This window comes from Macaca thibetana, chromosome 1 (genome assembly GCF_024542745.1).
Source record: "Macaca thibetana thibetana isolate TM-01 chromosome 1, ASM2454274v1, whole genome shotgun sequence".
NCBI lineage: Eukaryota > Metazoa > Chordata > Mammalia > Primates > Cercopithecidae > Macaca > Macaca thibetana.
The window spans coordinates 13,971,445-13,998,386 of NC_065578.1; the positions used below are offsets into that span (position 1 = coordinate 13,971,445).

General features: G+C 43.1%; 1 protein-coding gene across 19 annotated transcripts in view; it reads left to right on the plus strand.

Moving 5' to 3' along the window:
• The window catches only part of FHAD1 (forkhead associated phosphopeptide binding domain 1), a 155,265-nt gene that overhangs the window by 1,780 nt on the left and 126,543 nt on the right, over window positions 1-26,942 (plus strand). For 18 of the 19 annotated variants that reach the window (XR_007725021.1, XR_007725020.1, XR_007725022.1 and 15 more), the window contains exons 2-3: window positions 2,974-3,080; window positions 21,223-21,429. Coding sequence is in view for 16 of the 19 variants with exons in the window: in XM_050787885.1 (XP_050643842.1) it covers window positions 2,988-3,080; window positions 21,223-21,429 (300 nt within the window). In the remaining 3 variants the exon portion in view is untranslated. Of the gene's footprint in view, window positions 1-975; window positions 1,100-2,973; window positions 3,081-21,222; window positions 21,430-26,942 lie in introns of those variants that run through there. The other variant, XM_050787871.1, reaches the window with a different exon arrangement.

The window sequence follows — 26,942 nt, forward strand, 5'->3', positions numbered from 1 at the left end:
CAAAATCTGTCAGTATCTTTGCTCTGAAGATGGGTACAAACACAGGAAACCCGTGGGTAATTGAGTTTAAAACAACACAGTTCAGGCTCTCTTGGGACATATCTCAGTGAAAGGGAAACAGTAAACATGTAGCTAAGAACAAAAAAATGACAGAGAATGATAAGCTCAAGGAAGGAGCCACAGCGTGACACGTGCTAGCTAGACAACGAAGTGACTGATGACGCCTTTAGCTGGGGTGGTCAGGTAGCTACCACAAGGCACCAACTGTGGAAACATCTGGGGGAAAAGCTAAAAAAAAAAAAAAGCCAGTCATTCAGATTTGGGGTTTTACTCTGGAGGCGTTTCCTGTGGCTTTCCCACAAAAGAGACATTTCTCGAAAGTTGACTTTAGATTAGTTTTACTTTAGTTTTGAATGTGGTGCTTGATAATGTAGTCCTCTATGATTGAAGATTAATAACTCAGGCAATTTGAGGGCAACAGGGCATGGTTCTTTTGGAAAAAGAAATGTCTTTTTATCCCTATTAAAGACAGCAGACTTAAAAATAAAATTCTCATTATATGAAAGTATTAATATTTCTGAGGATTTCTCATAGGCTTCAGAATTTACAAACTATCTGGTTTGTTTTATTTCTCTTACCCCCAAGGGTCTTTTCTTTTTTGCAGAGGATAGAATTCTGGTGTTAAGGGCTATCTGTTATTTCATGTCCCAAGTGTCAACAAAACAGTGACAACCTCAGTGTCCCAAGTGACACCTCTCCCTCCCCCTACTCAGTCACTCTCCCTGCTCCTCCATCCCATCCCCTCCCCCCACAGCAGCGATGGAGGTGTGAAAAGTTGAGCTGCCTGAGGATTATATAGTGGTGACATGCAATGGCTGTCTCCCTGCCCGAATGCTAGGGTCCCTTAACCTCTCTGCATCTCAGTCTCCTTGTCTGTAAAGTAGGGACAATAATGACACCTACCTTGCAGGGTTTCTCTGAGGATGAAAAGAGTATATTCAAGGAAAAGTGCCTGGCACTTATTAAGGACTCCATAAATGATGACAGAGATGATGATGAAAAGCAGAGCCAGCCCTGAGAGTCCGTACCACCACAACTAGTTGAGTTTTGTTTTTATCCATAGTCCAATAATTTGGCATTTCACTAACTTTTCTATTGAAAGGAAAAGAGAGAGACTGTTGTTCTTTGACAAGGCATTGAGGTGGAGGGTATCACCCTGCATCTTTTTTTTTTTTTTCACCCTGCGTCTTTAGACATAATCTCAAATGAGATTCAAGGATCGAGATGAATTACTGTCAACATTTTAGAACTTTCTGAAGTCACCGAAGTGTTTATCTTAAAAGATGTGTATAGAACTTATTTCAAAATGCACCACAATATAAAATGGATGGACACACGGATAGATGGAAAGATATGTGATAAAGCACATATGGCAAAATGCCGATGGTAGAATCTAGTGGTGGGTACATAGGAGCTCGCTATCTGCTTTTTTCAGCCTCTCTGTATGGTTGACATTTTTATAGTAAAATGCTGGCAGGAATACTGTGCAGGGTCCTGATTACATGGCTGAGCTATAAGCTTGATATTTTGCCTTTAGAAGTAATCTTTTTTCCCCTAAGTAAATAATGAAGAAATGCAGCGATTTAAAAAGGAAAACATCATCTAATGCCTGCCTCTCCGATGATAACTCTTTAAGAAACTCTAAAAGCAGACATGGTGGCGTGCCTGTGTTCCTAGCTACTCTGGAGGCTGAGGCAGGAGGATCATTTGAGCCTGAGAGTTCAAGGCTGCAGTGAGCTGTGATTGTGCCACCGCACTCAGCCTGGCCAAAGAGCAGGACTTCATCTCTAAATATGAATGAACGAATCAAATAAGCTCTATAGAAGTTTAGCGTTCCTTGGATCAGAGTTTGAGGAGCCCAGGTTGACAACACTAATAAGAGTAGTACAAATGAGTGTTCGGTGTGTGCCAGGCACCATTCTAGATACCACACGTGTATTAGCTCATTGAATCCTCACAAAACCCATTTTAGGATGGGTGTGGTGGCTCACGTCTGTAATCCCAGCACTTTGGGAGGCCAAGGTGGGAGGATTGCTTGAGCTCAAGAGTTTGAGACTAGCCTGGGCAACCTGGCAATACGCCGTCTCTACAAAAAATTAGCCAGGTGTGGTGGTGCACACCTGTTATCCCAGCTACTTGATAGGCTGAGGCAGGAGGATTGCTTGAGGCCAGGAGATCGAGACTTTGATGAGCCAAGATTGCTCACTGCCCTGCAGCCAGGATGACAAAGTGAGCCCCTGTCTCAGAAAAACAAACAAACAAACAAACAAAAAACCCACCCATTTTATAGATGAGGAAACTGAGTCACAGAGAATAAGTAACTCACCCAAGGTCACAGAGCTAGTAAGGGTTGGATTAGGAACACAGAACCTGAATACTTGGTATGTCAGATCACTAAGCTCATACTAAGCTTGATGGGAGGTAGAGAGCAATCATCAGTGGAACTCAGATTTGTTGTCAGGTTGTTTTAGCTTTTGTTTGCTTGTGTCCTGAGTTACTTAAGAAATGCCCTCTGTTTGATTATTAGAACCAGGCTTTTCTTTTTTTTTTTTTTTTTGAGACGGAGTCTCGCTGTGTCGCCCAGGCTGGAGTGCAGTGGCCGGATCTCAGCTCACTGCAAGCTCTACCTCCCGGGTTTACGCCATTCTCCTGCCTCAGCCTCCCGAGTAGCTGGGACTACAGGCGCCTGCCACCTCGCCCAGCTAGTTTTTTGTACTTTTTAGTAGAGACAGGGTTTCACCGTGTTAGCCAGGATGGTCTCGATCTCCTGACCTCGTGATCCGCCCATCTCGGCCTCCCAAAGTGCTGGGATTACAGGCTTGAGCCACCGCGCCCAGCCTCATTCTAAGTATGATGTTGAATAATTAGAGGACTGCATTTTCTAACAAAATTCTTTCTGAAAACCTTATGTAGGGAAAACAGAGAGGATGAAAGCCTATCTAAAGAGCGCAGAAGGCTTTTTTGTCCTAAATAAAAGTACCACAATTGGAAGGCATGAAGATTCAGACCTTGTTTTACAGGTAAGAAGTCTTCCCACCTGTTCCTGTCCCCTCCCTGACCCCTTCCTTCCCCCTTCAACAGTCCTTAGTGTTATGTGGCCTCCAGTCTCTTGTACACCACAACCTTGGGCAAGCAGCCATACCTTTCCTTGCTGTGCTACCAATAGCCAGTTGCCACGGGTATCCCATTTCGCTGGCATAAGGAGTGAAGCTGAGTGCTGTGCAGAGCGGGATGTGCCCCATCCTTTGCTGAGCACATCTGTCGCTGTCCCACCCGATGCAGAGCAGATGAGCCCAAAGTAGGGCTTATCCCGAGAGGAATCTTGGCTTTGCGCAGGAAAGAATTCAAGGGCAAGCCAGGAGTAGAAGGAAACAGACTTATGGAAGCAGCAGTGTTACAGCTGTGTGGCTGCTCCTACAGAGCCGGGCTGTCCTGTGGACAGAGAGCAGCAGCTCAGGGCAGTTTTGCAGTCATATTTATACTCACTTTTAACTGCATGCAGATTAAGGGCCGGTTTATGCAGGGAAGGGATAATAACTTTGGGATCATTGGATGCCATGGAAAGGGGAGATAACTCTTGGGTGTTGCCATGGCAACAGTACATTGACATGGCACTTTGGTGGGCAGGTCTGACTGAAAGTTGCTTTCACCTTGGCCCTGTTTTAGCTAGTCCTCAATCTGGTCCAGTGTCTGAGCCCCACCTCTGGAGTCCAGTGCCACCTCCTACCTCACACCTGTGGTCATGTCCCCAGCAGACTGATGTGTGTTTCAGAAGGTGCTTTGGCCTTTGCCTGCTCTGGGCTAGGCCTCTCTCCCTTTCAAGACCCCGTGTGGGACTGCTGTGGGCCTCTCAGAGGCCAGGAAGGCCATGGAGCTCCAAGCCCCAGGCTTAGCCTGGGCATTCTTTCATTTCATTCTCTGAATTAGCTGTGGTTTGGTCCAAAGCCTCAGCTAACTGCAACCAAGAAAGTTGAAAGAAGGAGAATAATAATAAAAACAGTGGCTTTGAGCCTGTTTAAATATGGAAGGGGGTTAAAATATTGAAGTGGAAAGAGAAATGCCGTGGAATCTCTTTGTAACTGTGAAAAGCAGATGTCTTTCAGACCTCACTATTTTTTAACCCTTCATTTTGAAATTAGAGATTCACAAGAAGTTCCAAAAATAGTAGGTAGAGATCACACCTACCTTTCACCCAGTTTCCTCCAATGGCTACATACTATGTGTGACTATAACAATATCAAAACCAGGAAATTGACGTAAATGCTCTGTGTGTGTGTGTGTGTGTGTGTATGTGTGTCGGAGAGAGAGAGAGAGAAGGACAATGTGTGTAGTTTTGTATCATTTTATAGATCACATGTGTATTAATAGATTTGTGTATAGCAATCAAAAAATTGTCTTACCTCTTTTGCTTCCTTTTCCTTTCCATATAAATTTTAGAATAAGTCTGTATCTATGAAATGTCCTGCTGAGATTTTGATAGAAATTGTGTTTAAATCTATACATCGATGTGGAAAGAATTTATATATTTACTATGTGGTTTTTCAATCCATGAACATGGTATGTTTCTGCATTGATTTAGGTCTTCTTTGATTTCTTTCATGAATACTTTGTAGCTTTCAGCATACAAATCCTGTACATGTTTTGCTGGATTTATACTTAAGTACTTAATTTCTCCTTTTTTGTTTGTGGTGGTAAATGGTATTATACTTTAAATTTCAGTGGCCACCTATTCATTGCCAGTGTATAGAAACATAATTGATTTTTGTATGCTTATATGGTATCTTGCAACCTTAACTGAACTTTCTGGAAGTTTTTTGTTGCCTGCTTAGGATGTTACCATGTCATCTGCAAATTAAAACAGTTTTATTTTTACCTTTTTGATCTGTACACTTTTAATTTTATTTTCTTGAGATATTGCATTGGCTGAGACTTCCAGTACTCTGTTGCATAAGAGTGGTGAGAGCAGTATAAATCTTTATATTTGCCTTGTTCCTGATTTTAAGGGAAAAGCATTCAGTCTTTCATCATTAAATATTATATTAGCTGTAGGGTTTTTTTTTTTAATAGGTGTTCTTTATCAAAGGGAGAACATTCCCCCTGCATTTCTAGTTTTCTAAGAGTTATAAACGCAATCGATTTTAAAATAACTCAACATACCTTCCCTTGAGATTCTCATCTGTGACATGGTCTCTCTACAAGGACACAGAAAACTGTTCAGTGTACAAAGTGGAAAAATCAAATAAAAAGAATTGTAGTTTCTTCTGTATCGTAACAAGGGATAAATTTAAGGTAGTTTTACTTTCTGGGTGGCCAAGGAAGAGACAGTGATCCCTGTTTTGAACTGGACTATGATATTAGAAAACTGTAGTAATTTTTAAAAGCACAGGCTTTGGAGGTAGACCTGGATTTGAATCTCTTAGACCGTTTTCTGGCTGTGTGACTTCAAGCAAACTACTTAATCATGCTGAGCTCATTTTCTCCATCTATAAACCACTTATTTCACAGGGCTGTAGGGATTAAATGAGAAAATGCATATAAAGTACCTGGCATATGGTACGAAGTAGATGACACCACAATCATTATTATGGTCGTGTAAAGTGGAGACAGAGAATTTTTGTTCACGGGGTTAAGGCGGGTTATCCACTGATACTAACAAGCTATTTGGAAATGGGAACTGATGAGGACAATTATTATATATATAGACACAAATTGAGTAGCATTGATTGTATAAAAATAATTGACTGCTTACTGCTCCTTGGCCTTAGTTTAAAAAGTAAGTCACCACTGTCAGCAACAGTTCCATTGATTTATGAAGGAATCAGTTGCATTTCCAGAAGCATGAGCTTGCACTGACTCCCGAGAGAACAGATGATACATGAGTTGCCAAATGCTTTGTGAATAGACTTTTAATGGGCTTTTATATCTTCTCTTAGACAAATCCTCTTCCAAAAGCTTAAATCGATTTGGGAGAGGAGATTTGCTTTAAGAAGGGATGTGGGGGACACAGGTGTGTTTTGAAGAACTGAAACCTACAGGTGTGTCCATATTTTTCAGAAAATATTTTATAAGACAAGGTGAAAATTGCCCCTCTTCTGCCTTCACTGGGCCTTTCTGATTAACCCAAGAATCATGCTTGATCAGCTATAAGCCACCCTGAGTAATAATTCAACAGTCAATTTATCATTTGTCTTATTTGTGCTGTTAGAAGTCATTCCACTAACTAAAGTTCAGGAATCTTAAAAAAAAAAAAAAATCAGCTGTGAAATTACCCAGCATTTACACCTAACAAAGAGAGAAGATCGTTTTATTTACTTGGATAAATCCTAAAGAATAGGGAGCTATGCTTCTAAAGATTTATTAATGTATTCATTTGCAAAGCTGACTTTTTTTTTGCTTATTGATATCATAATCTGACATTGTTCACATATTCTGATAATGGAAGGTAATTATGTACCTATTGTTTTTTAAAAATTTGGGAGAAAGCAAACTGTAAAGAAGAAAATAAAAATCACTTGTAATCATATGACTCAGGGACAGTCAACATTGATATTTGTAGAGTTTTGCCCTCCAGACTTTTTTTTCTGTATCTTGAAAGGAGTTTGGTTTCCTAATGGCTATAGGAAGCCTGTTTTAGCCAGCCTGGTTTTTGCCGTTATCATCACTCATTCATTCCACAGACTTTGCCTGGAGCCCCAGCACAGAGGTAAGCCTGGGGATACTCACATGGTCCTGCAATCAGGAAGCTGCTAGGAGAGACACACAGGTCAGAGGATCTGCAGAGCCTGGATGGTTTCAAGCTTATGTCAGGGCTCTAAAGGAAAGGAATATGGAGCATGAGAAGGCCTTAACTAGACAAAGGGAGAGGGAACAGTGTGTGCAAAGGCCCTGGGGTGGGAGAGCATATGGCGAGCCTGATGAACTGAAAGAAAACCAGTATGTGGAGGTCAGAGTGGGAAGGGGGAGAGCTAAAGGCAGGCAGGACTCCTTCCTGCCACCGTAAGAATGTTGGTCTTTATCTGAAAAACAATGGGAAGATGCCACTGACGAATTTTCAGCAAGTGGAAGACCTGCCTATTGAAATGGGCTCCCTGGCTGCCTTGTGCAGAAATCAGGAGCTCCTTTCAGAATCTACCCCCACCCCTGCCTGCACTGGACAGTGCTGGAATACCTCGGCCACCAGCCTTGCTCATTTCAGAGCTAAACCTTCTGGTTATAATCTGTATAATTTGATGTGGTTTTTGAACTGAATGTTTATAGTTGGATGTGGCTGTTACTTGAACACTGATAAGAAAGGGACTTAATTCTTCCAGAATGCAGCAATGTCACAAGCCAATGGTTGCTGGGTTTTTCATGTGCATGAGTGTGATTGTTAAACATGAATCCCAAGGCTTTCTGACGCAGTGGGGTTAGGCGAGGTCGGGAATCTGTCCATTTCTCTGCTCTGCAGGTTCTGGTGAGGGTCCCCACGGAGATGCTTCCAGGACCGAACCTTGAGAGCCCTGCCTTAATGCTGCCCTCCCTCTCACTGCTCCATCTCCAGGGACTCCAGCTTCTCCTCTTCTGATGCCAGGGGAGCTCCTGTTCACTCTTTGTGTGTGTGTGTGTGTGTGTGTGTGTGTGTACTATTTCAATATACTTTGTTTTGAGGAAAAGAGAAGCAAAGGTTAAAGAATGGAAAGCTGGCTAGGCACGGTGGCTCGGGCCTATAATTCCAGCACTTCGGGAGGGTGAGGCGGGCAGATCACTTGAGGTCAGGAGTTTGAGACCAGCCTGGCCATCATGGTGAAACCCCACCTCTACTAAAAATACAAAAATTAGCCGTGTGTGGTGGTACACGCCTATAATCCCAGCTACTTGGGAGGCTGAGGCAGGAGAATTGCTTGAACCTGGGAGATTGCAGTGAGCTGAGATTGTGCCACTGCACTCCAGCCTGGGCGACAGAGTGAGACTGTGTCTCAAAAAAAAAAGAAGAAGAGTGGAGAGCTGATCTTCTCCTTAGGACCTCGCCCTGCCCTGCCCTGCACCGAGGAGGTTTCAGGATTCCCTTTACAATTGACTTGCAGGGCAGCCCGAGTCAATGCAGTGCTGTGGCTAGGAGGATGAAGATCATGGAGAAAAGCAAAGGACAGAAACTGCAGGGGGATGCAGGTGAAATGCTCATGCCTGCTCCTCTGCGTTTGTGGATAGCATCTTGCTAATTGACTCCTTTCTCTCTAGGGGAAATGTTCTCTATGGCACGTCAGCCCCTTCTCATATGGGATCAGAGGGTCGGGGCACAGGAGTGATCTAACAAACGCAACAGAACCATCCAACCCAACGAGTCGGATCCCTTTGCACCTGCCATTTCTGGGCTGCCTGTAAGAACTATAAGAGCCTGCATCAAAGTCTTTTTTATTATTATTAAACAATGCTGCACTGAATACCTTTTACCCATCATTTCACGGACACGCGAGCCCATGTGCCATGTCAAAGGGCATGTATGGCTGTAGCTCTGATGGCATCGCCACACTGCCCTCCAGTGAAGGCTCACAGGGTCAGTTCCCCAGCAGCAGTGGGGGCACCCCCTCCTCTCCCCAGTGGAGCATGTGACCTACCTGACAAATTTCTGCTTATCTAAGAGGCGAAACATGGTATCCGTGGCATTTTAATTCACATTTCCCATGTGAATTAAAAGGTGACAGGTGGACATGGACCTGTATAAAAATGCTCCCCCCTCCCCAGTCCTGTGATGAAATCCACCAAAAGAAGCAGGCCCGGGGGATGTCCAGCTGCCCGCCGTCTCATCAGGATGCGCCCATTCACCGTCCCGCCTCAGCTGTGCTCACACACTCAGCCCTGGCTCCCCACCAGGCGTTCTGTGCTCTGTGATGTGCCTCGTCTGATCTTGCCAGTCCTCAGGGAACTTTTCTCTCCCCTGACATCACTGGTCAGTTCCCAACACAGCAATGCATGGGCCTGCTTTCCCTTCAGCACATGGAGGCCTTGCAAGAGGAAGAAGTTCCAAGAAAAGGACTAGATCATCATCTCTCATTTTATTAAATACACATAACGTAAAATGTACATCTTCGCCATTTTAAGTGTACAGTTCAGTGGCATTAATTGCATTCACATTTTTTTTGGTGGGGGGGTGGGTGGGACAGAGTGGGACAGAGTCTCACTTGCTCCGTCACCCGGGCTGGAGTGCTGTGGCACAATCTTGGCTCACTGTGGCCTCTGCCTCCCAGATTTAAGTGATTCTCGTGCCTCAGCCTCCTGAGTAGCTGGGATTACAGGCATGCACCACCACGCCTGGCTAATTTGTGTATTTCTAGTACAGACGGGGTTTTGCCACGTTGGCCAGGCTGGTCTCGAACTCCCTACCACAGGTGATCCACCTACCTCAGTCTCCCAAAGTGCTGGGATTACAGGTGCAGGCCACCGCACCCGGCCTCACATTGTTGCTCTGCCACCAGCATCCATCCGCAGGAGCTCTCTTCATCTTGCAAAACTGAAACTCTGTTCCTACTGAGGAAGCATTCTCCTTCCCTCCCAGCCCCCCAGGCCCTGGCAGCCACCATCTTTCTGACAGAAAGTACTGTCTGTCTCTGAATTTGCCTGTTGCAGGTTACTCGTAGACGTTGAATCATATGGTACGTGTCTTTTGCGACTGGCTTATTTCACTTAGCATAATGTTCTTAAGGTTCCTCTGTCGCAGCATGTGTCAGAGTTCCTTTTTAAGGCTGAATAGTGGCTGTTGCATATCTGTACTGTATTTTGTTGATCCATTCATCTGTCAATGGACCCTTGGGTTGCCTCCAGCTTTTGGCTGATGTGAATAATGCTGCTATAAACATGAATGTAAGGATCTCTCTCTCTCTCTCTCTCTCTCTCTCTCTCTCATTTTAATGGAGTCTCGCTCTGTTGCCCAGGATGGAGTGCAGTGGCACAATCTCAGCTCACTGCCAATCTCTGCCACCTGGGTTCAAGTGATTCTCCTACCTCAGCCTCCTGAGCAGCTGGGACTACAGGCATGCACCACCATGCCCAGTTAATTTTTGTATTTTTAGTAGAGACAGGGTTTCACCATGCTGGCCAGGCTATTCTCGAACTCCTGACCTCAGGTGATCCGCCCTCCTCGGCCTCCCAAAGTGCTAGGATTATAGGTGTGAGCCATCACCAGATATCTCTTCAAGCCCCTGGTTTCAATTCTTTCAGGTCCATACCCAGAAGAGAAGCAGAACCACCGGATCAGATGACAGTTCTATTTTTAATGTTTTGAGGAACTGCCATACCGCTTTCCACAGTGGCTGCGCAATTTTGCTTTCCCAGCAACACTGCATAAGGGCTCCAGTCTCTCCACATCCTCGCCAGCACTTGGTATTTTCTGGGGTTTGTTGTTTTTACGGTAGCCATCCTAATGAGTGTGAGGTAGAAGATCATAATCTTTTGAGACACATTACTGTCTCAGCTCAAGGTTCTTTTGACTAGCACAGATAATACAAACAGCCACACCCCCATGTATAGGCTACTTATGAGGCATCTCGTGTGGTTTTATATGTGTTCTATGTGTATGCTGTGTATGTGTTACAGAGCTGCATCCTCAAACAGCCCTGTCAGGCAAGAACTACTGCTATCATTATTGTCCTCATGTAAAGATGTGGAAATGGGGCTCCGAAAGGTTAAATAACTTGCCCCAAATCACACATCTAGTCGGGGATGGTGAGGCTGAGTTTCAGACTTGGGCTGTCTGATGCAATGCTTCTAGACAAAGATGCTTCATTGTTTGGTTGTAAATTTGGCTTTAGGGAACATCTAAAAATCTAAATATCTGAAATTCCTTGTGAGTCAATTAAGATAATCGGTAGTGGGAAATTCCACAGTTTGAACTGCTAGGTAAGGATTATAAGCGGAACAGTGAAAATCACTTTTCTTGTGATCCTCACTGATGCAACAAACTGAGGTGGCGCCCTCTAGTGTGGGATTGGGGTAAAGAGGAAAGGTCGACCCAGGCTGCAGGTGTTTTCCTGGGAAGATGTGCGCTGGGGCCTGCATAGAGGACCCTGTCTCGGTGTTGGGGACAGCTCCTCAGAGCCAACCAAGCGGGAACTGCCTCTTACAAGAGAAAGCCTGGTTTTACCAGGTATGGCAGGCGAGAAAGGGCCCCCCTCTGCCTGCCAGGTGTAAGAAACAGTGCACACAAAGATCTGGAGGTGTTGCATGAAGCACTTGGCATGGCGTGATGAGGGCTGGATGGCCCTGCCACTCACGTGCAAAAAGGCCACCTAAGCTAGGCTAAGTGTTTCATGTTTAACTTGCTGCGAAAATGGAACCCCCTCCTCAAAAGGCTTTGAGCCGGAGAGAAATTAATTGTTCTTTTGAAGAGAACACTGACAAGCGTAGGGAGAATGGGTGGACAAAGAACAGCAGGGCGGCTCCAGAACAGGGTGGTCAAGAGCATGAACTCAGTGCTAGGCCTCCTGGCTCTGCCCTCTGAGTTGTAGGGTTCCAGGCAAGTCACCCAGCCATTCTCGGCTGCAACTTCTGTGTGTGTGTGGCGGGGAACTGCATTACAAGACTGAATTACCATGAAGTGCTCAGGACAGTATCTGGCAGGTGGTCCATACTGCAGTACATTTTGGTTATTGTATTCATTTTTATGTTTATAACAGTGAATATTTATTATCTCACAGTTCCGGAGGTCAGAAGTCTGGGTGGACTCAGCTGGTTCCTCTGCCCCAGGTCACTCAAGGCCAAAATCAAAGTGTTGGCTGCCTGGGCTCTTGGTTGGAGGCTCCAGGGGATTGTCTGCTTCTAGCCCCACTCACTTTGTTGGAAGAATTTAGCTCGATGCTGCTATATAACCGAGGCCTCCGTGTCCTCACTGGCCGTCGGTTGGAGGCCAGCCTCAGCTTCAGAGGCCTCCCAATTCCACATGGCTCATGGCCTCTTTATCTTCAAAACCAGCAACAATGGGCCCAGTGTTTCTCATGCTTCAGATTTCTCTGACCTCCCCGTCTGACTCATCTCTCCAACTCCAGCCAGAGAAAGTTCTTTGTTTTTAAGGGCTCACGTGGTTGGATTAGCCCCCTCTGGATAATCCAGGTTAACCTCTCTGTTTCAAGATTAGTCATCGTTATCATATCTTCACCATCTCTCTGCCACGTAAGGTAGCAGCACACTCACAGGTTCCAGGGATCAGGACATGGACACCTTTGAGGGACCATTCTGCCAACCACAGTTATTACCATCTCTTGCCTGGACTCTGGCCATGGAGAGGGAAGCGATACTGTGGGATGTTGAGAGCTTCTCAGAGGAATCAGTAGGGTCACTGCCAGGGACAGTGGAGAAAGATGGTGGATGAGCTAAGAGGATGATGCTATCATTCGCATTACTGTGGGTTTACTTTGTGCCAGGCACTGTTCTTTGCACTTTTGTGTGTATTAACTCGTTTAATCCTTTCAGCAAACCTGCAACGTGGGGTTATCCCTTTCCCTATTTTACAGATGAGGCAGTTGTGGCACAGACAGACTAAGGAGCCTGCCCAAGGTCACGTATGAAGGGCAGAGAGGGCTGGGATTCGTGGTCAGGCTGTCTGGGACTGTGCAGGGACAATGAGCTTCAGGAAAAGAGGACTTCCGGAACGGGGTTGTGAACCCGAGAATGACTAATCACTGCTCTGTTATGAGTGCCTCGCAAGTGGGCATGCACTGCTGTCTCAGCTCAAGGTTCTTTCGAGCCCTCGATGCACTGGGGGAAATGTCACAGACTCCATTACTCAGGGCTCTCAGAACTCTCCCCTCCCTCTCTCAGGGTTGCACTGATTCTGAGGAGCTCTCAGAGATACCCCCTGAACCAGCATCTTCTCGGGGACTTGCCCATTCCTCAAGACTCCCAGAGAAGCTGGGCAAGGCTCCTACTGACAGGAGGGAAGCCGACAAACTTCCTCTTCCCCTCCGCTCCCAGACTCACAGTCTTACCAGAGCCCTGGCCGTTTCCTCACATCTTTCTTCCTTTGAAAACCCCAGCTTGTTCTGTTTCTGCATTACATCCCTTTCCTGAGACAGTGACAGGGGTCACAGTGGGGGCGCGGGATGGCCAAGGGCCAAAAGGTAGAAAGAAATATGATTCGATACAAACATGTGCTTGTCCCAGACACTGGGGTGGCTGAGGCAGGAAGATCACTAGAGCCCGGGGGTTCAAGGCTGCATTATGCTTTGATGGTGCCTGGAAATAACTACTGCACTCCAGCCTGGGCAACATAGCAGGTCCCTGTGTTTTTAGCACACACGCACATACACCCCAGTTAATTTCAAAAATGTTATCCTACCACACTGAAAATTTTGCCAAATAGTATCTTTTGTCAGTCCTTTGAGGTAGAGCTTATCACACTCATTTTTGCAGCATAGGAAGCAGCCTCAGAGAGGCAAAGAAACTTGTCCCAGGTTGCACAGCAGAAACACAGCAGAGGTGGGACTTGAACTCAGGGCTTTCTAAGTGCAGAGCCCATCCTTCTATGCATAATAACAAGCATTTTAACACCTGCTACTGAGCTAAAATATTCTTCTAAGTGTTTTTTATATACACTGTTTCATTTAATCTTCACCATAAACCCATAAGGGCCATTCTGTTATTATCCCTGTTTACAGATGAGGAAACTGAGGTCCCAGGGGAATAGATCACTTGCTCAAGGTCACCCCACTAGGAAGTAGGAGAGCTGGAAACGAGGTCTCACTATGTTTCCAGACTGGCCTCTAACGCCTGGGCTCAAGTAATCCTCCTACCTCAGCCTCACAAAGTGCTGGGATTACAGGTGTAAGCCACCCTGCCCAGCCACAATATGTATTTTGTGATTGCTTTATTTCACTAGCATATGTTCTCATGGTTCATCCATGCTGTGGCATTTTCTTTTAAAAGCTAAATAACATCCATTGTTTGCATGGACCACATTTTGTTTATCCTTTTATCTGTCCTTGGACACCTGGGTTGCTTTCACCTTTTGGCTACTGTGAATAATGCTGCCAGGAACATGACTGTACAAAGGTCTCTTTGAGACCCTACTTTCAGTTCTTTTGGACATATACCCGGAAGTGGCATTGCCAGATCATATGGTAATTCTATTATTAAATTTTTGAGGAACCACAATATTGTTTCCACAGTGACTGCACTATTTTACATTCCCAGCCACAGTGCACGAGGGTTTAATATCTCCACATCCTCGCCAACATTTATTTTCTGTGTTTTTATAGTAGCCATCCTAATGGGTGCAAAGTGGTGTCTCCTTGTGGTTTTGGTTTGCATTTCTTAATGATTTGTGATCTTGAGCATTCTTTTCATATGCTTGTTGGCCATTTGTGTATCTTCTTTGGAGAAAGTCCATTTGCACATTTTTAATAGGGTTATTTTGGTTTTGTTACTGTTGAGTTGTGGGGTTCTTTATATATCATGGATATTAACCCCTTTTCAGAGATGTGATTTGTAAATATTTTCTTCCATTCTGTAGGTTGCTTTTCACTGTGTTGAGTGTATCCTTTGATACACAGTTTTCATGTTAATGTCGTCCAGTTTATCTATGTTTACTTTTGTTGCCTGTGTTCTTGGTGTCATTGCCAAGAAATAATTGTCAAATCTATTGTCCTGAAGCTTTTCTTCTATGTTTTCTTTTAAGGGTTTTATAGTGTTAGCTCTTATGTTTAGATCGTTGATCCATTTTGAACTAATTTTTGTTTATGATGTAAGTTAAGGATCCAGCTTTATTCTTTTTTTTTTTTTTTTTTCTAAGACAGAGTCTTGCTCTGTCGTCCAGGCTGGAGTGCAGTGGCGCTATCTCTGCTCACTGCAAGCTCCGCCTCCCGGGTTCACGCCATTCTCCTCCCTCAGCTCCCAAGTAGCTGGGACTACAGGCACTTGCCACCACGCCCGGCTAATTTTTTGTATTTTTAGTAGAGATGGGGTTTCACTGTGTTAGCCAGGATAGTCTCGATCTCCTGACCTTGTGATCTGCCCGCCTCGGCCTCCCAAAGTGCTGGGATTACAGGCGTGAGCCACTGTGCCCGGCCTAGTTTCATTCTTTTACTAATACACGTGGATATCCAATTTTCCCAGCATCATTTGTTCAAAAGACTGTCCTTTCCACCACTGAATGGTATTGACACCCTTGTCGAAAATCATTTGAACATATACGCAAAGGTTTATTTGGGGGCTTTCTAATCTGTTTCCCTGTGTGTGTGTCTGGCATAAATACTAGGCCCACACTGTTTTGATTACTCTCTCTTTTTAATAACTTTTGAAACCAGGAAGTATGACACTTCCAACTGTTGTTCTTTTTCAAGATTGTTTTGGCTCTGCAAGGTTCCTTCGAGAATCCATATAAAGTTTAGAATAAAATTCTCTATTTCTGGGAAAAAAAGAGCACCATTGGGATTTTGATAAAGATTGCATTCAATCTGTAGGTTACTTGGGTAGTATTGATGTTCTAAACAATATTAGGTCTTCCAATTCATGAACATGGGTTGTCTTTCCATTTATTTGTGTCTTCTTTAATTTCTTTCAGCAACATTGTGTAGTCGTCAATGAACAAGTCTGTTGCCTCCTTGGTTAAGTTTATTTCTAGTATTTTATTCTTTTTGATGCTTTTGTAAATGGAATTTTCTTATTTTACTTTTTGGCTTGTTCATTATTGAAGGGGTGGCCTGCCCCTCCACACCTGTGGACATTTCTCGTTAGGGGGAACGAGAGACTTGAGAAAAGAAATGAGACACAGAGACAAAGTATAGAGAAAGAAAAAGTGGGCCCAGGGGACTGGTGCTCAGCATACAGAGGACCCGGCCCGGCACCGGTCTCTGAGTTCCCTCAGTATTTATTGATCATTATCTTTACCATCTCGGAAAAAGGGAAGTGGCAGGATAATAGGATCATAGTAGGGAGAAGGTCAGCAGTGAGACATACGAATAAAGATCTCTGTGACACGAATACGTTTAAGGAAAAGTGCTGTGCCTTGATATGCATATGCAAACATCTCCATAAACCTTTTTAGTGCATAAAGAGCAGCATTGCTAGCAAGTCCCACTTTCAGCCCAAAGGAGGTTTTCTCCCATCTCAATAAAGAGAACATACAATCGGGTTTTACACGGAGATGTTCCATTGCCCAGGGACAGGCAGGAGACAGATGCTTTTCTCTATCTCAACTGCCAAGAGGCCTTCTTTCCTTTTATACTAGTCCTTCTCAGCACAGACCCTTCACGGGTGTCAGGCTGGGGGACAATCAGGTCTTTCCCTTCCCACGAGGCCATATTTCAGACTATCTCATGAGGAGAAACCTTGGACAATACCTAGCTTTCCTAGGCAGAGGTCCCTGCGACCTTCGACCTTTGACAGTGTATGTGTCCCTGGGTACTTAAGATTAAGAGAATGGTGATGACTCTTCACAAGCATGCTGCCTTCAGGCACTTGTTTAACAAAGCACACCCTGCACAGCCCCAAATCCATTAAACCTTGAGTCACCACAGCACATGTCTCTTGCAAGGACAGGGTTGGGGGTAGGGTCACAGATTAACAGCATCTCAAATACAGAACAAAATGGAGTCTCTTATGTCTACTTCTTTCTATATAGACACAATAACAGTCTGATCTCTTTCTTTTCCCCACATATTATTAGTGTATAGAAATACCAGTGATTTTTGTGTGCTGATTTTGAATTCAGCAAAATCAACTTCACTGAATTCACTTATGAATTATTTATTATGAAATATTCATAAATAAATTATTATGAATATTTATGAATTCAGTGTTGTATTTATATGTGTGTGTGTTTGTGTGTGTGTGTGTGTAATTTTAGGGCTTTCTACATATAAAAATCACGTTGTCCAACAATAGAGGTAATTTTACTTTTGGAATATATTGAATGCCTTTCACTTCTTTTTCTTTTCTAACTGCTCTGGCTAGGACTTCCAGTACTATTTCAAATAGAAGTGGTGAGGGTGGGCATCTTTATCTTGTTCCTGGTCTTAAGAGGAAAAGTCTTAGTCTTTCACCATGGAGAATTATGTTAGCTGTGGGCTTTTCATATATGGCCTTTATTATGTTGATGTAGTTTTCTTCTATTCCTAGTTTTTTGTTTTTTTTTTTTTTTTTTTTAGTTTTTCTGTCATGGAAAGAGTGTTAAATTTTGCCAAGTGCTTTTTCTCCATCAGTCAAGATAGTCATCTGGTTTTTCCTTTTCATTCTGTTAATGTGTTCTATTACACAGATTGATTTTCATGTTGAACCATCCCTGCATTCCAGGAATAAATCCCACTTGGTCATGGTGTATAATCCTTTTAATAAGCTGTTGAATTCTGTTTGCTAATAGTTTGTTGAAGATTTTTGCATCAGTATTCATTAGGGATATTGGTCTATAGTTTTCTTCTAATGTCTTTGGTTTTAGTGACAGGGTAATGCTGGTCTCTCACTTCGCCTTTTGAGTCTCAGCTTCTTCAGCTGTAATATGGAGATGATAGTAGAACTCCCTGTAAAGGGCTGTTTTGCAGATTAAATGAGGGAATGAATACAAAGTGCTTTGGTAAGGCCCAGTTCACAGGAAGTTCTCAAAATATGTTAGCTGCTAATAATAATAAAAACAGAACAGCAGTTAATCTCATAATGAGACAGCTCAGCAGCATGGAGCTTATACATTCAGCCTATGTTAGCAGCAGAGCTTTCTACCAACATCAGTTTTTTTGTAGTTATCTAAATACAGGAGGGAGTGATATTATCAGGCAGTCCTCAGAAACTCTCCCTTGACCTAACCTGAGGCAGAGGCTTGTCCCATTTTGTGGTATCATCCAAAACTTCCTGCTGGCTTTGATTTCTTAATCACAGCTTGACAGCTTTTGAGGAGCTGAAAGTAATGGGATTTGGGAAGAGAAGAACAAAATGCAACACATAGAATTTATCTCTTTGATGAGTTATTGAGAGTTCATAGGCTGGGTGCAGTGGCTCACACCTGTAATCCCAGCACTTTTGGAGGCTGAGGTGGGCGGATCACCTGAGGTCCGGAGTTTGAGACCAGCCTGGCTAACATAGTGAAACCCTGTCTCTACTAAAAATACAAAATTAGCTGGGTGTGGTGGCACGCCCCTGTAATCCCAGCTACTCAGGAGGCTGAGGCAGGAGAATCGCTTGAACCTGGGAGGCAGAGGTTGCAGTGAGGCAGGATTGTGCCACTGCACTCTAGCCTGGGTGACAGAGCAAGACTCCATCTCCAAAAAAAGAAAAAGAGAGAGAGAGAGAGTTCTTAGAACACAAAGAAATGTGGTCAATAGGAATGGAGATGAAGATGATGTGGGTAGTATTTCCCAAAGAGCTAATATGTTTTCATGTTTATTTAATAAACTTTATTTTTTTGTTTGTTTGTTTTGAGACCGGGTCTTACTCTGTTGCCCAGGCTGGAGTGTAGTGCTGCCATCATGACTCACTGCAGCCTCAACTTCCTGTGCCAAAGCAATCCTCCCACCTCAGCCTCCCAAGTAGTTAAGACCACAGGTGTTGGCCGGGCGCGGTGGCTCAAACCTGTAATCCCAGCACTTTGGGAGGCCGAGGCGGGTGGATCACAAGGTCAGGAGATCGAGACTATCCTGGCTAACATGGTGAAACCCCGTCTCTACTAAAAATACAAAAAACTAGCCGGGTGGGGTGGCGGGCGCCTGTAGTTCCAGCTACTTGGGAGGCTGAGGCGGGAGAATGGCATGAACCCGGGAGGCGGAGATTGCAGTGAGCCGAGATCACGCCACTGCACTCCAGCCTGGGAGACACAGCGAGACTCCGTCTCAAAAAAAAAAAAAAAAAAAAAAAAAAAAAAAAAAAAAAAAGACCACAGGTGTGCACCACCACAGCTGGCTAATTTTTTTTTATTTTTGTAGAGATAGAGTCTCCCTATGTTGCCCAGGCTGATCTTGAACTCCTGGGTTCAAGCCTCCTGTCTCGGCCCCACAAAGTGCTGGCATTTCAGGCATGAGCCAACATGCCTGGCCTAGACTTTTTCTTTTTTTTTTTTTTTTTTAGCAGTTACAGGTTCATAGAAAGATGAGCAGATAGTACAGATAGTTCCCATACATAACAACCCCTCCCCCACCACACTCACACATACACACACGGTTTCCCCTATTATTAACATCTTCCTTACCATGATACATTTGTTGCAATTGATGAATCAATATTCATATGTTATTAACTCAAGCCCAGAGTTTACATTAGGATTCATTCTTCACATTATAACGTTCTATGGGTTTTGACATAGGCATAATGTCAGGTATTCACCAATACAGAATCATACAGAATAGTTGCACTGCCCTCAAGTTCCCCTGTGCCCTACCTGCTCAACACAGCCCCCCACCTTCCCGTGAACCCTGGCGACCACAAATCTTTCTATAGTTGTATCTCTTTAAAAGTTTCATGTAGTTGAAATCATATAATATGTAGCCCTTTTAGATTAGCTTTGTTCACTAAGCAATATGCATTTAAAGTTCCTCTGTATCTTTTTGTGGCTTGAGAGCTCATTTCTTTTTATCATTGACGAATGTTTCATTGTATGTATGTACCAGTTTGTTTATCCATTTACCTTCTGAAGAACATTTTGGTTGCTTCCAGTTTTTGGCAATTGTGAATAAAGATGCTATAAACATGTATCCAAAATAAATGAGTCTTAAAACTCAACAATAAGAAAACAGCCCAAATTAAAGATGGACAAAAGATCTGAACAGATACTTTGCCAAAGAAGATATACAGATGGCAAATAAGCATATGAAAAGATTTTAAACATCATATTTCACTTGGTAATTACAAATAAAAGAAGATAGCTCCCCGTTTATTTTTTTCTTTAGCATCTTGATGCAATGGATTGCATTAATTGATTTTCAAACGCCAAATCAGTTCTCAGATACCTGGAATAAATCCCACTTGGTTGTGGTGTATAATTATTTTTATACAGTATTGGATTATATTCGCTAATATTTTGTTGAAGACTTTGCATCTATGTATATGAGAGATACTGGCTTGTAGTTTTTCTTCCTTGTAATGTCTTTATCTCGATTGGGTATTCGGGTGATATTGACCTCCCGGAATAAGTTAGGAAGTATTCCCCCTGCTTCTATTTTCTAGAAGAGATTGTAGGGAGCTGGTATCATTTCTTCCTTAAATGTTTGATAGAATTCACCAGGGAACCCATCTGGGCCTCGTGCTTTCTGTTTTAGAAGGTTATTAACTATTGATTCAAATTCTTTAATAGATAAGGGCCCAGACCATCTATTCCTCTTTGTATAAGTTTGGGTAGGTTGTGTCTTTCAAGAAATTGGTTCATTTCATCTAAGTTATCAAATTTGTGGACAGAGAGCTATTTATAATATTCCTTTATATATCATTATAAATATATAAAACAATAATATAATTAATATATAAATTATAAATATAAATTTTATATAATATATATTTGTAAAATATTTTATATTTTAATAATATTTTATATTATAATAATATTTTATATATTATAAATATATAAATATATATAAACTATGTATGTAGGTGTGATTAGTTTTGTTTTTTAAAAAATTAAAAGAACGTAAGTATAGAAAAAAACGTGGAAGGATGTGAACCTCAATGTTAACCATGACTGCTGCTGGTTGGGGTGGGAGTATAAGTAACGGTAATGACTTCTTTAGTGCTTTTCTCTGTTTCTTGTTTGGGCCATTTCTGCCTCCTGTCCTGGTACTGAGTGCCACCATAAGTACCCAAGTGGAGTTAGGGAAATAAAAAATGGCCAATTCCTTGACCATTTCACTTTTAGTAAAATTTAAAAAATAATAATAAAAACAAAAAGAAAAGAAAATGGTCAATTCCCTGGTCCCATATTTGCCCAATAAGACTCTCCCAAGATCCCTTTGCCTTTGTGTTGCCTGATTTCCCCACCCAACAACTTAGGTACCTGTCCCCAGGTCTGGTGTCAGACAGAGCACATATCACAGCTCCTTCATGCACTAGCTGTGTGGCCTTGCGCGTCGCTTAACCTCTCTGATCCTCAGCATCCTCCTTTTAAAATGAGGATTGTCATGATGATCTGGCGGCAGCAACACAGGTAAAGCACTCAGCTCGAAACATTAGGGGCCGTGTCATTTTTGTTTTCATGGCTACGACTGTCCTTCTTCTCCGTTGCAGTCTCCTGACATCGACAACCACCATGCACTCATCGAATATAACGAGGCGGAGTGCAGCTTTGTTCTCCAGGACTTCAATTCCCGCAACGGCACGTTTGTCAACGAGTGCCACATTCAGAACGTGGCTGTGAAGCTCATCCCTGGAGACATCCTGAGATTTGGGTCTGCAGGGCTGACCTATGAACTGGTCGTTGAAAACCCACCTCCGGTGAGTCTGGGCCACTGGGGGATAGAGGGGCCGTGTCACCTTCGTGCAACCCGGCACTCAGATGCAGCCGCAGGGTGGCGCTCAACCGCAGCGGTGCCACTGTGATCCCAGGCTGCACACAGGCGGTAGCGACAGAGTCGACCCTGTGGAGTTCTGAGTCATTCCGGCGGGTCCCAGGAAGGAGAGAATCTTAGCACCCTCTTCTGGGCATTTCTTGGAATTGCATCTTGGCTCACATAGAACCAGAGTTTTCCAAAAATGTGCAACTTCCTGAGAGGAGGCAGAAAACAAGGTGCGTTTTTGAAAATGCAGAGATGGATTTCATTTTTAGGCAGATCAGCGCTCTGCTCCTTCCTAGCTCTGTGACCTGGGCCAGACTTCTTCATACGCCCAGGTCTCTGCCTTCTTAACGGGACAAGGCATCGAGAGAATGTCTGTAGAGCCTGAAACTCAGTGTCCAAGTAGACGCTCAACACGTGAGCACCTGAAAAGCCAAATCTGTGAAGTCCGAGCCAGTGTTACCCTAAACATGTCTGATTATAAGACTTTGAGGGCCGGGCGCGGTGGCTCACGCCTGTAATCCCAGCACTTTGGGAGGCCGAGGCAGGTGGATCACGAGGTCAGGAGATGGAGACCATCCTGGCTAACACCGTGAAACCCCGTCTCTACTAAAAATACAAAAAATTAGCCGGGCGTGGTGGCGGGCGCCTGTAGTCCCAGCTTCTCAGGAGGCTGAGGCAGGAGAATGGCGTGAACCCGGAAGGCGACGGAGCTTGCAGTGAGCCGAGATCGCGTCACTGCACTCCAGTCTGGGAGACAGAGTGAGACTCCGTCTCAAAAAAAAAAAAAAAAAAGGAATTTGAGGGGGACTGTTCAGTAAAATTACAGGTTCCCAGGGCCCCTCCATGGGAAATTCTAATTTTGTGACTTGCCAGTGGGGGAGGAGGAGGACGCACAATATCTGTATTTCTTTTTTTTCATACAGAGATATTTATTGAAGTATTATTTGTAGTGGCATAACATTTTAAACCTAAATGCCCATCAAAAGGGGCATTGTTTAATAAAATATAAGGGATTGATTCTTATGTGGATAACTATGCTGCTTTTTTTTTAAAATGCAGCTTTATTGAGGTATAGTTGACATACAATAAAACTGTGCATGTCCAAAGCACATCATTTGCTAGGTTTGGGCACGTGGATATACCTGTGAAGCCATCACCACAACCAAGGCAGTGAGTGCGCTCGTCACACTACAGGGTTCCTCATGAACTTAGCATTTGTTTGATTCTTTGTTTTCAACAGCTTTATAGAAGTATAATTTATGCAGCATAAACCCCGCCCATTTTAAGCATACAGTTCAACACATTTTAGTGTATTTACAGAGGGGTGCAGCCGTCACCACAAGCCACTTTCAGAACATTGCCATCACCACGTCCTAGAAAGAAACCTGTGAGATACTTGACGTTTTGTGTTGGTTTGTGCAATTTAAAAAAATTTATTATTATAATTTAAGTTCTAGGGTACATGTGCACAACGTGCAGGTTTGTTACATATGGATACATGTGCCATGTTGGTGTGCTGCACCCGTTAACTCATCATTTACATTAGGTATATCTCCTAATGCTGTCCTTACCCCTACCCCACCCCACAACAGGCCCTGGTGTCCAAGTCCACCCTGTGTCCAAGTGTTTTCATTGTTCAATTTCCACCGATGAGTGAGAACATGTGGTGTGTGTTTTTCTGTCCTTGTGATAGTTTGCTCAGAATGATGGTTTCCAGCTTCATTCATGTCCCTACAAAGGACATGAACTCATCCTTTTTTATGGCTGCATAGTATTCCATGGTATATATGTGCCACATTTTCTTAATCCAGTCTATCATTGATGGACATTTGGCTTGGTTCCAAGTCTTTGCTATTGTGAATAGTGCCACAATAAACATACATGTGCATGTGTCTTTATAGCGGCATGATTTATAATCCTTTGGGTATATACCCAGTAATGGGATGGCTGGGTCAAATGGTATTTCTAGTTCTAGATCCTTGAGGAATCGCCACATTGTCTTCCACAATGGTTGAACTAGTTTACAATCCCACCAACAGTGTAAAAGTGCTCCTATTTCTCCACATCCTCTCCAGCACCTGTTGTCTCCTGACTTTTTAATGATCACCATTCTAACTGGTGTGAGATGGTATCTCATTGTGGTTTTGATTTGCATTTCTCTGATGGCCAGTGATGATGAGCATTTTTTCATGTGTCTGTTGGTTGCATAAATGTCTTCTTTTGAGAAGTGTCTGTTCATATCCTTTGCCCACTTTTTGATGCGGTTGTTTGATTTTTTCTTGTAAATTTGTTTAAGTTCTTTGTAGATTCTGGATATTAGCCCTTTGTCAGATGGGTAGATGGTAAAAATTTTCTCCCATTCTGTAGGTTGCCTATTCACTCTGATGGTAGTTTCTTTTGCTGTGCAGAAGCTCTTTAGTTTAATTAGATCTCATTTATCAATTTTGGCTTTTGTTGCCATTGCTTTTGGTGTTTTAGTCATGAAGACCTTGCCCATGCCTATGGCCTGAATAGTATTGCCTAGGTTTTCTTCTAGGGTTTTTATGGTTTTAGGTCTAACATTTAAGTCTTTAATCCATCTTGAATTAATTTTTGTATAAGGTGTAAGGAAGGGATCCAGTTTCAGCTTTCTACATGTGGCTAGCCAGTTTTCCCAGCACCATTTATTAAACAGGGAATCCTTTCCCCATTTCTTGTTTTTGTCAGGCTTGTCAAAGATCAGATGGTTGTAGATGTGTGGTATTATTTCCGGGGGCTCTATTTTGTTCCATTGGTCTATATCTCTGTTTTGGTACCAGTACCATGCTGTTTTTGTTACTGTAGCCTTGTAGTGTAGTTTGAAGTCAGGTAATGTGATGCCTCCAGCTTTGTTCTTTTGGCTTACGATTGTCTTGGCAATGTGGGCTCTTTTTTGGTTTCATGTGAACTTTAGTTTTTTCCAATTCTGTGAAGAAAGTCATTGGTAGCCTGATGGGGATGGCATTGAATCTATAAATTACCTTGGGCAGTATGGCCATTTTCACAATATTGATTCTTCCTATCCATGAACATGGAATGTTCTTCCATTTGTTTGTGTCCTCTTTTATTTTGTTGAGCAGTGGTTTGTAGTTCTCCTTGAAGAGGTCCTTCACATCCCTTGTAAGTTGGATTCCTGGGTATTTTATTCTCTCTGAAGCAATTGTGAATGGGGTTCACTCATGATTTGGCTCTCTGTTTGTCTGTTATTGGTGTATAAGAATGCTTGTGATTTTTGCACATTGATTTTGTATCCTGAGACTTTGCTGAAGTTGCTTATCAGCTTAAGGAGATTTTGGGCTAAGACGATGGGGTTTTCTAAATATACAATCATATCATCTGCAAACAGGGACAATTTGACTTCCTCTTTTCCTAACTGAATACCCTTTATTTCTTTCTCTTGCCTGATTGCCCTGGCCCGAACTTCCAACACTATGTTGAATAGGAGTGGTGAGAGAGGGCATCCCTGTCTTGTGCCAGTTTTCAAAGGGAATGCTTCCGGTTTTTGCCCATTCAGTATGATATTGGCTGTGGGTTTGTCATAAATAGCTCTTATTATTTTGAGATACATCCCATCAATACCTAGTTTATTGAGAGTTTTTAGCATGAAGGGCTGTTGAATTTTGTCGAAGGCCTTTTCTGCATCTATTGAGATCATCATGTGGTTTTTGTCTTTGGTTCTGTTTATATGATGGATTATGTTTATTGATTTGCATATGTTGAACCAGCCTTGCATCCCAGGGATGAAGCCATCTTGATCGTGGTGGATAAGCTTTTTGATGTGCTGCTGGATTCAGTTTTCCAGTATTTTATTGAGGATTTTTGCATCGATGTTCATCAGGGATATTGGTCTAAAATTCTCTTTTTTTGTTGTGTCTCTGCCAGGCTTTGGTATCAGCATGATGTTGGCCTCATAAAATGAATTAGGGAGGATTCTCTCCTTTTCTATTGATTGTAATAGTTTCAGAAGGAATGGTACCAGCTCCTCTTTGTGCCTCTGGTAGAATTCGGCTGTGAATCCGTCTGGTCCTGGACTTTTTTTGATTGGTAGGCTATTAATTATTGCCTCAATTTCAGAGCCTGTTATTGGTCTATTCAGGGATTCAACTTCTTCCTGGTTTAGTCTTGGGAGGGTGTATGTGTCCAGGAATTTATCAATTTCTTCTCGATTTTCTAGTTTATTTGCGTAGAGGTGTTTATAGTATTCTCTGATGTCAGTTTGTATTTCTGTGGGATCGGTGGTGATATCCCTTTTGTCATATTTTATTGCATCTATTTGATTCTTCTCTCTTTTCTTCTTTATTAGTCTTGCTAGCGGTCTATTAATTTTGTTGATCTTTTAAAAAAAAAACCAGCTCCTGGACTCATTGATTTTTGAAGGGTTTTTTGTGTCTCTGTCTCCTTCAATTCTGCTCTGATCTTAGTTATTTCTTGCCTTTTGCTAGCTTTTGAATGTGTTTGCTCTTGCTTCTCTAGTTCTTTTAATTGTGATGTTAGGGTGTCAATTTTAAATCTTTCCTGCTTTCTCTTGTGGGCATTTAGTGCTTTAAATGTGTCCCAGAGATTCTGGTATGTTGGGTCTTTGTTCTCATTGGTTTCAAAGAACATCTTTATTTCTGCCTTCATTTTATTATGTACCCAGTAGCATTCAGGAGCAGGTTTCATTTTGTATTGAGCGGTTTTGATGAGTACCTCGCTTTGTCGCCCAGGCTGGAGTCAGTGGCCGGATCTCAGCTCACTGCAAGCTCCGCCTCCCGGGTTTACGCCATTTCCTCCCGAGTAGCTTACAGGCGCCTACCACCTCGCCCGGCTAGTATTTTTTAGTGAGACGGTTTTGCCAGGATGGTCTCGATCTCCTGACCTCGTGATCCGCCCGTCTCGGCCTCCCAAAGTGCTGGGATTACAGGCTTGAGCCACCGCGCCCGGCCTGAGTGAGTTTCTTAATCCTGAGTTTGATTGCGCTGTGGTCTGAGAGACAGTTTGTTATAATTTCTGTTCTTTTACATTTGCTAAGGAGTGCTTTACTTCCAACTATGTGGTTAATAAGTGTGATGTGGTGCTGAGAAGAATGTATATTCTGTTGATTTGGGGTGGACAGTTCTATAGATGTCTATTAGGTCTGCTTGGTGCAGAGCTGGGTTCAATTCCTGGATATCCTTGTAAACTTTCTGTCTTGTTGATCTGTCTAATGTTGACAGTGGGGTGTTAAAGTCTCTATTATTGTGTGGGAGTCTAAGTCTCTTCATAGGTCTCTCAGGACTTGCTTTATGAATCTGGGTGCTCCTGTATTGGGTGCATATATATTTAGGATAGTTAACGCTTCTTGTTGAATTGATCCCTTTACCATTACGTAATGGCCTTCTTTGTCTCTTTTGATCTTTGTTGGTTTAAAGTCTGTTTCATCAGAGACTAGGATTGCAACCCTTGCTTTTTTTT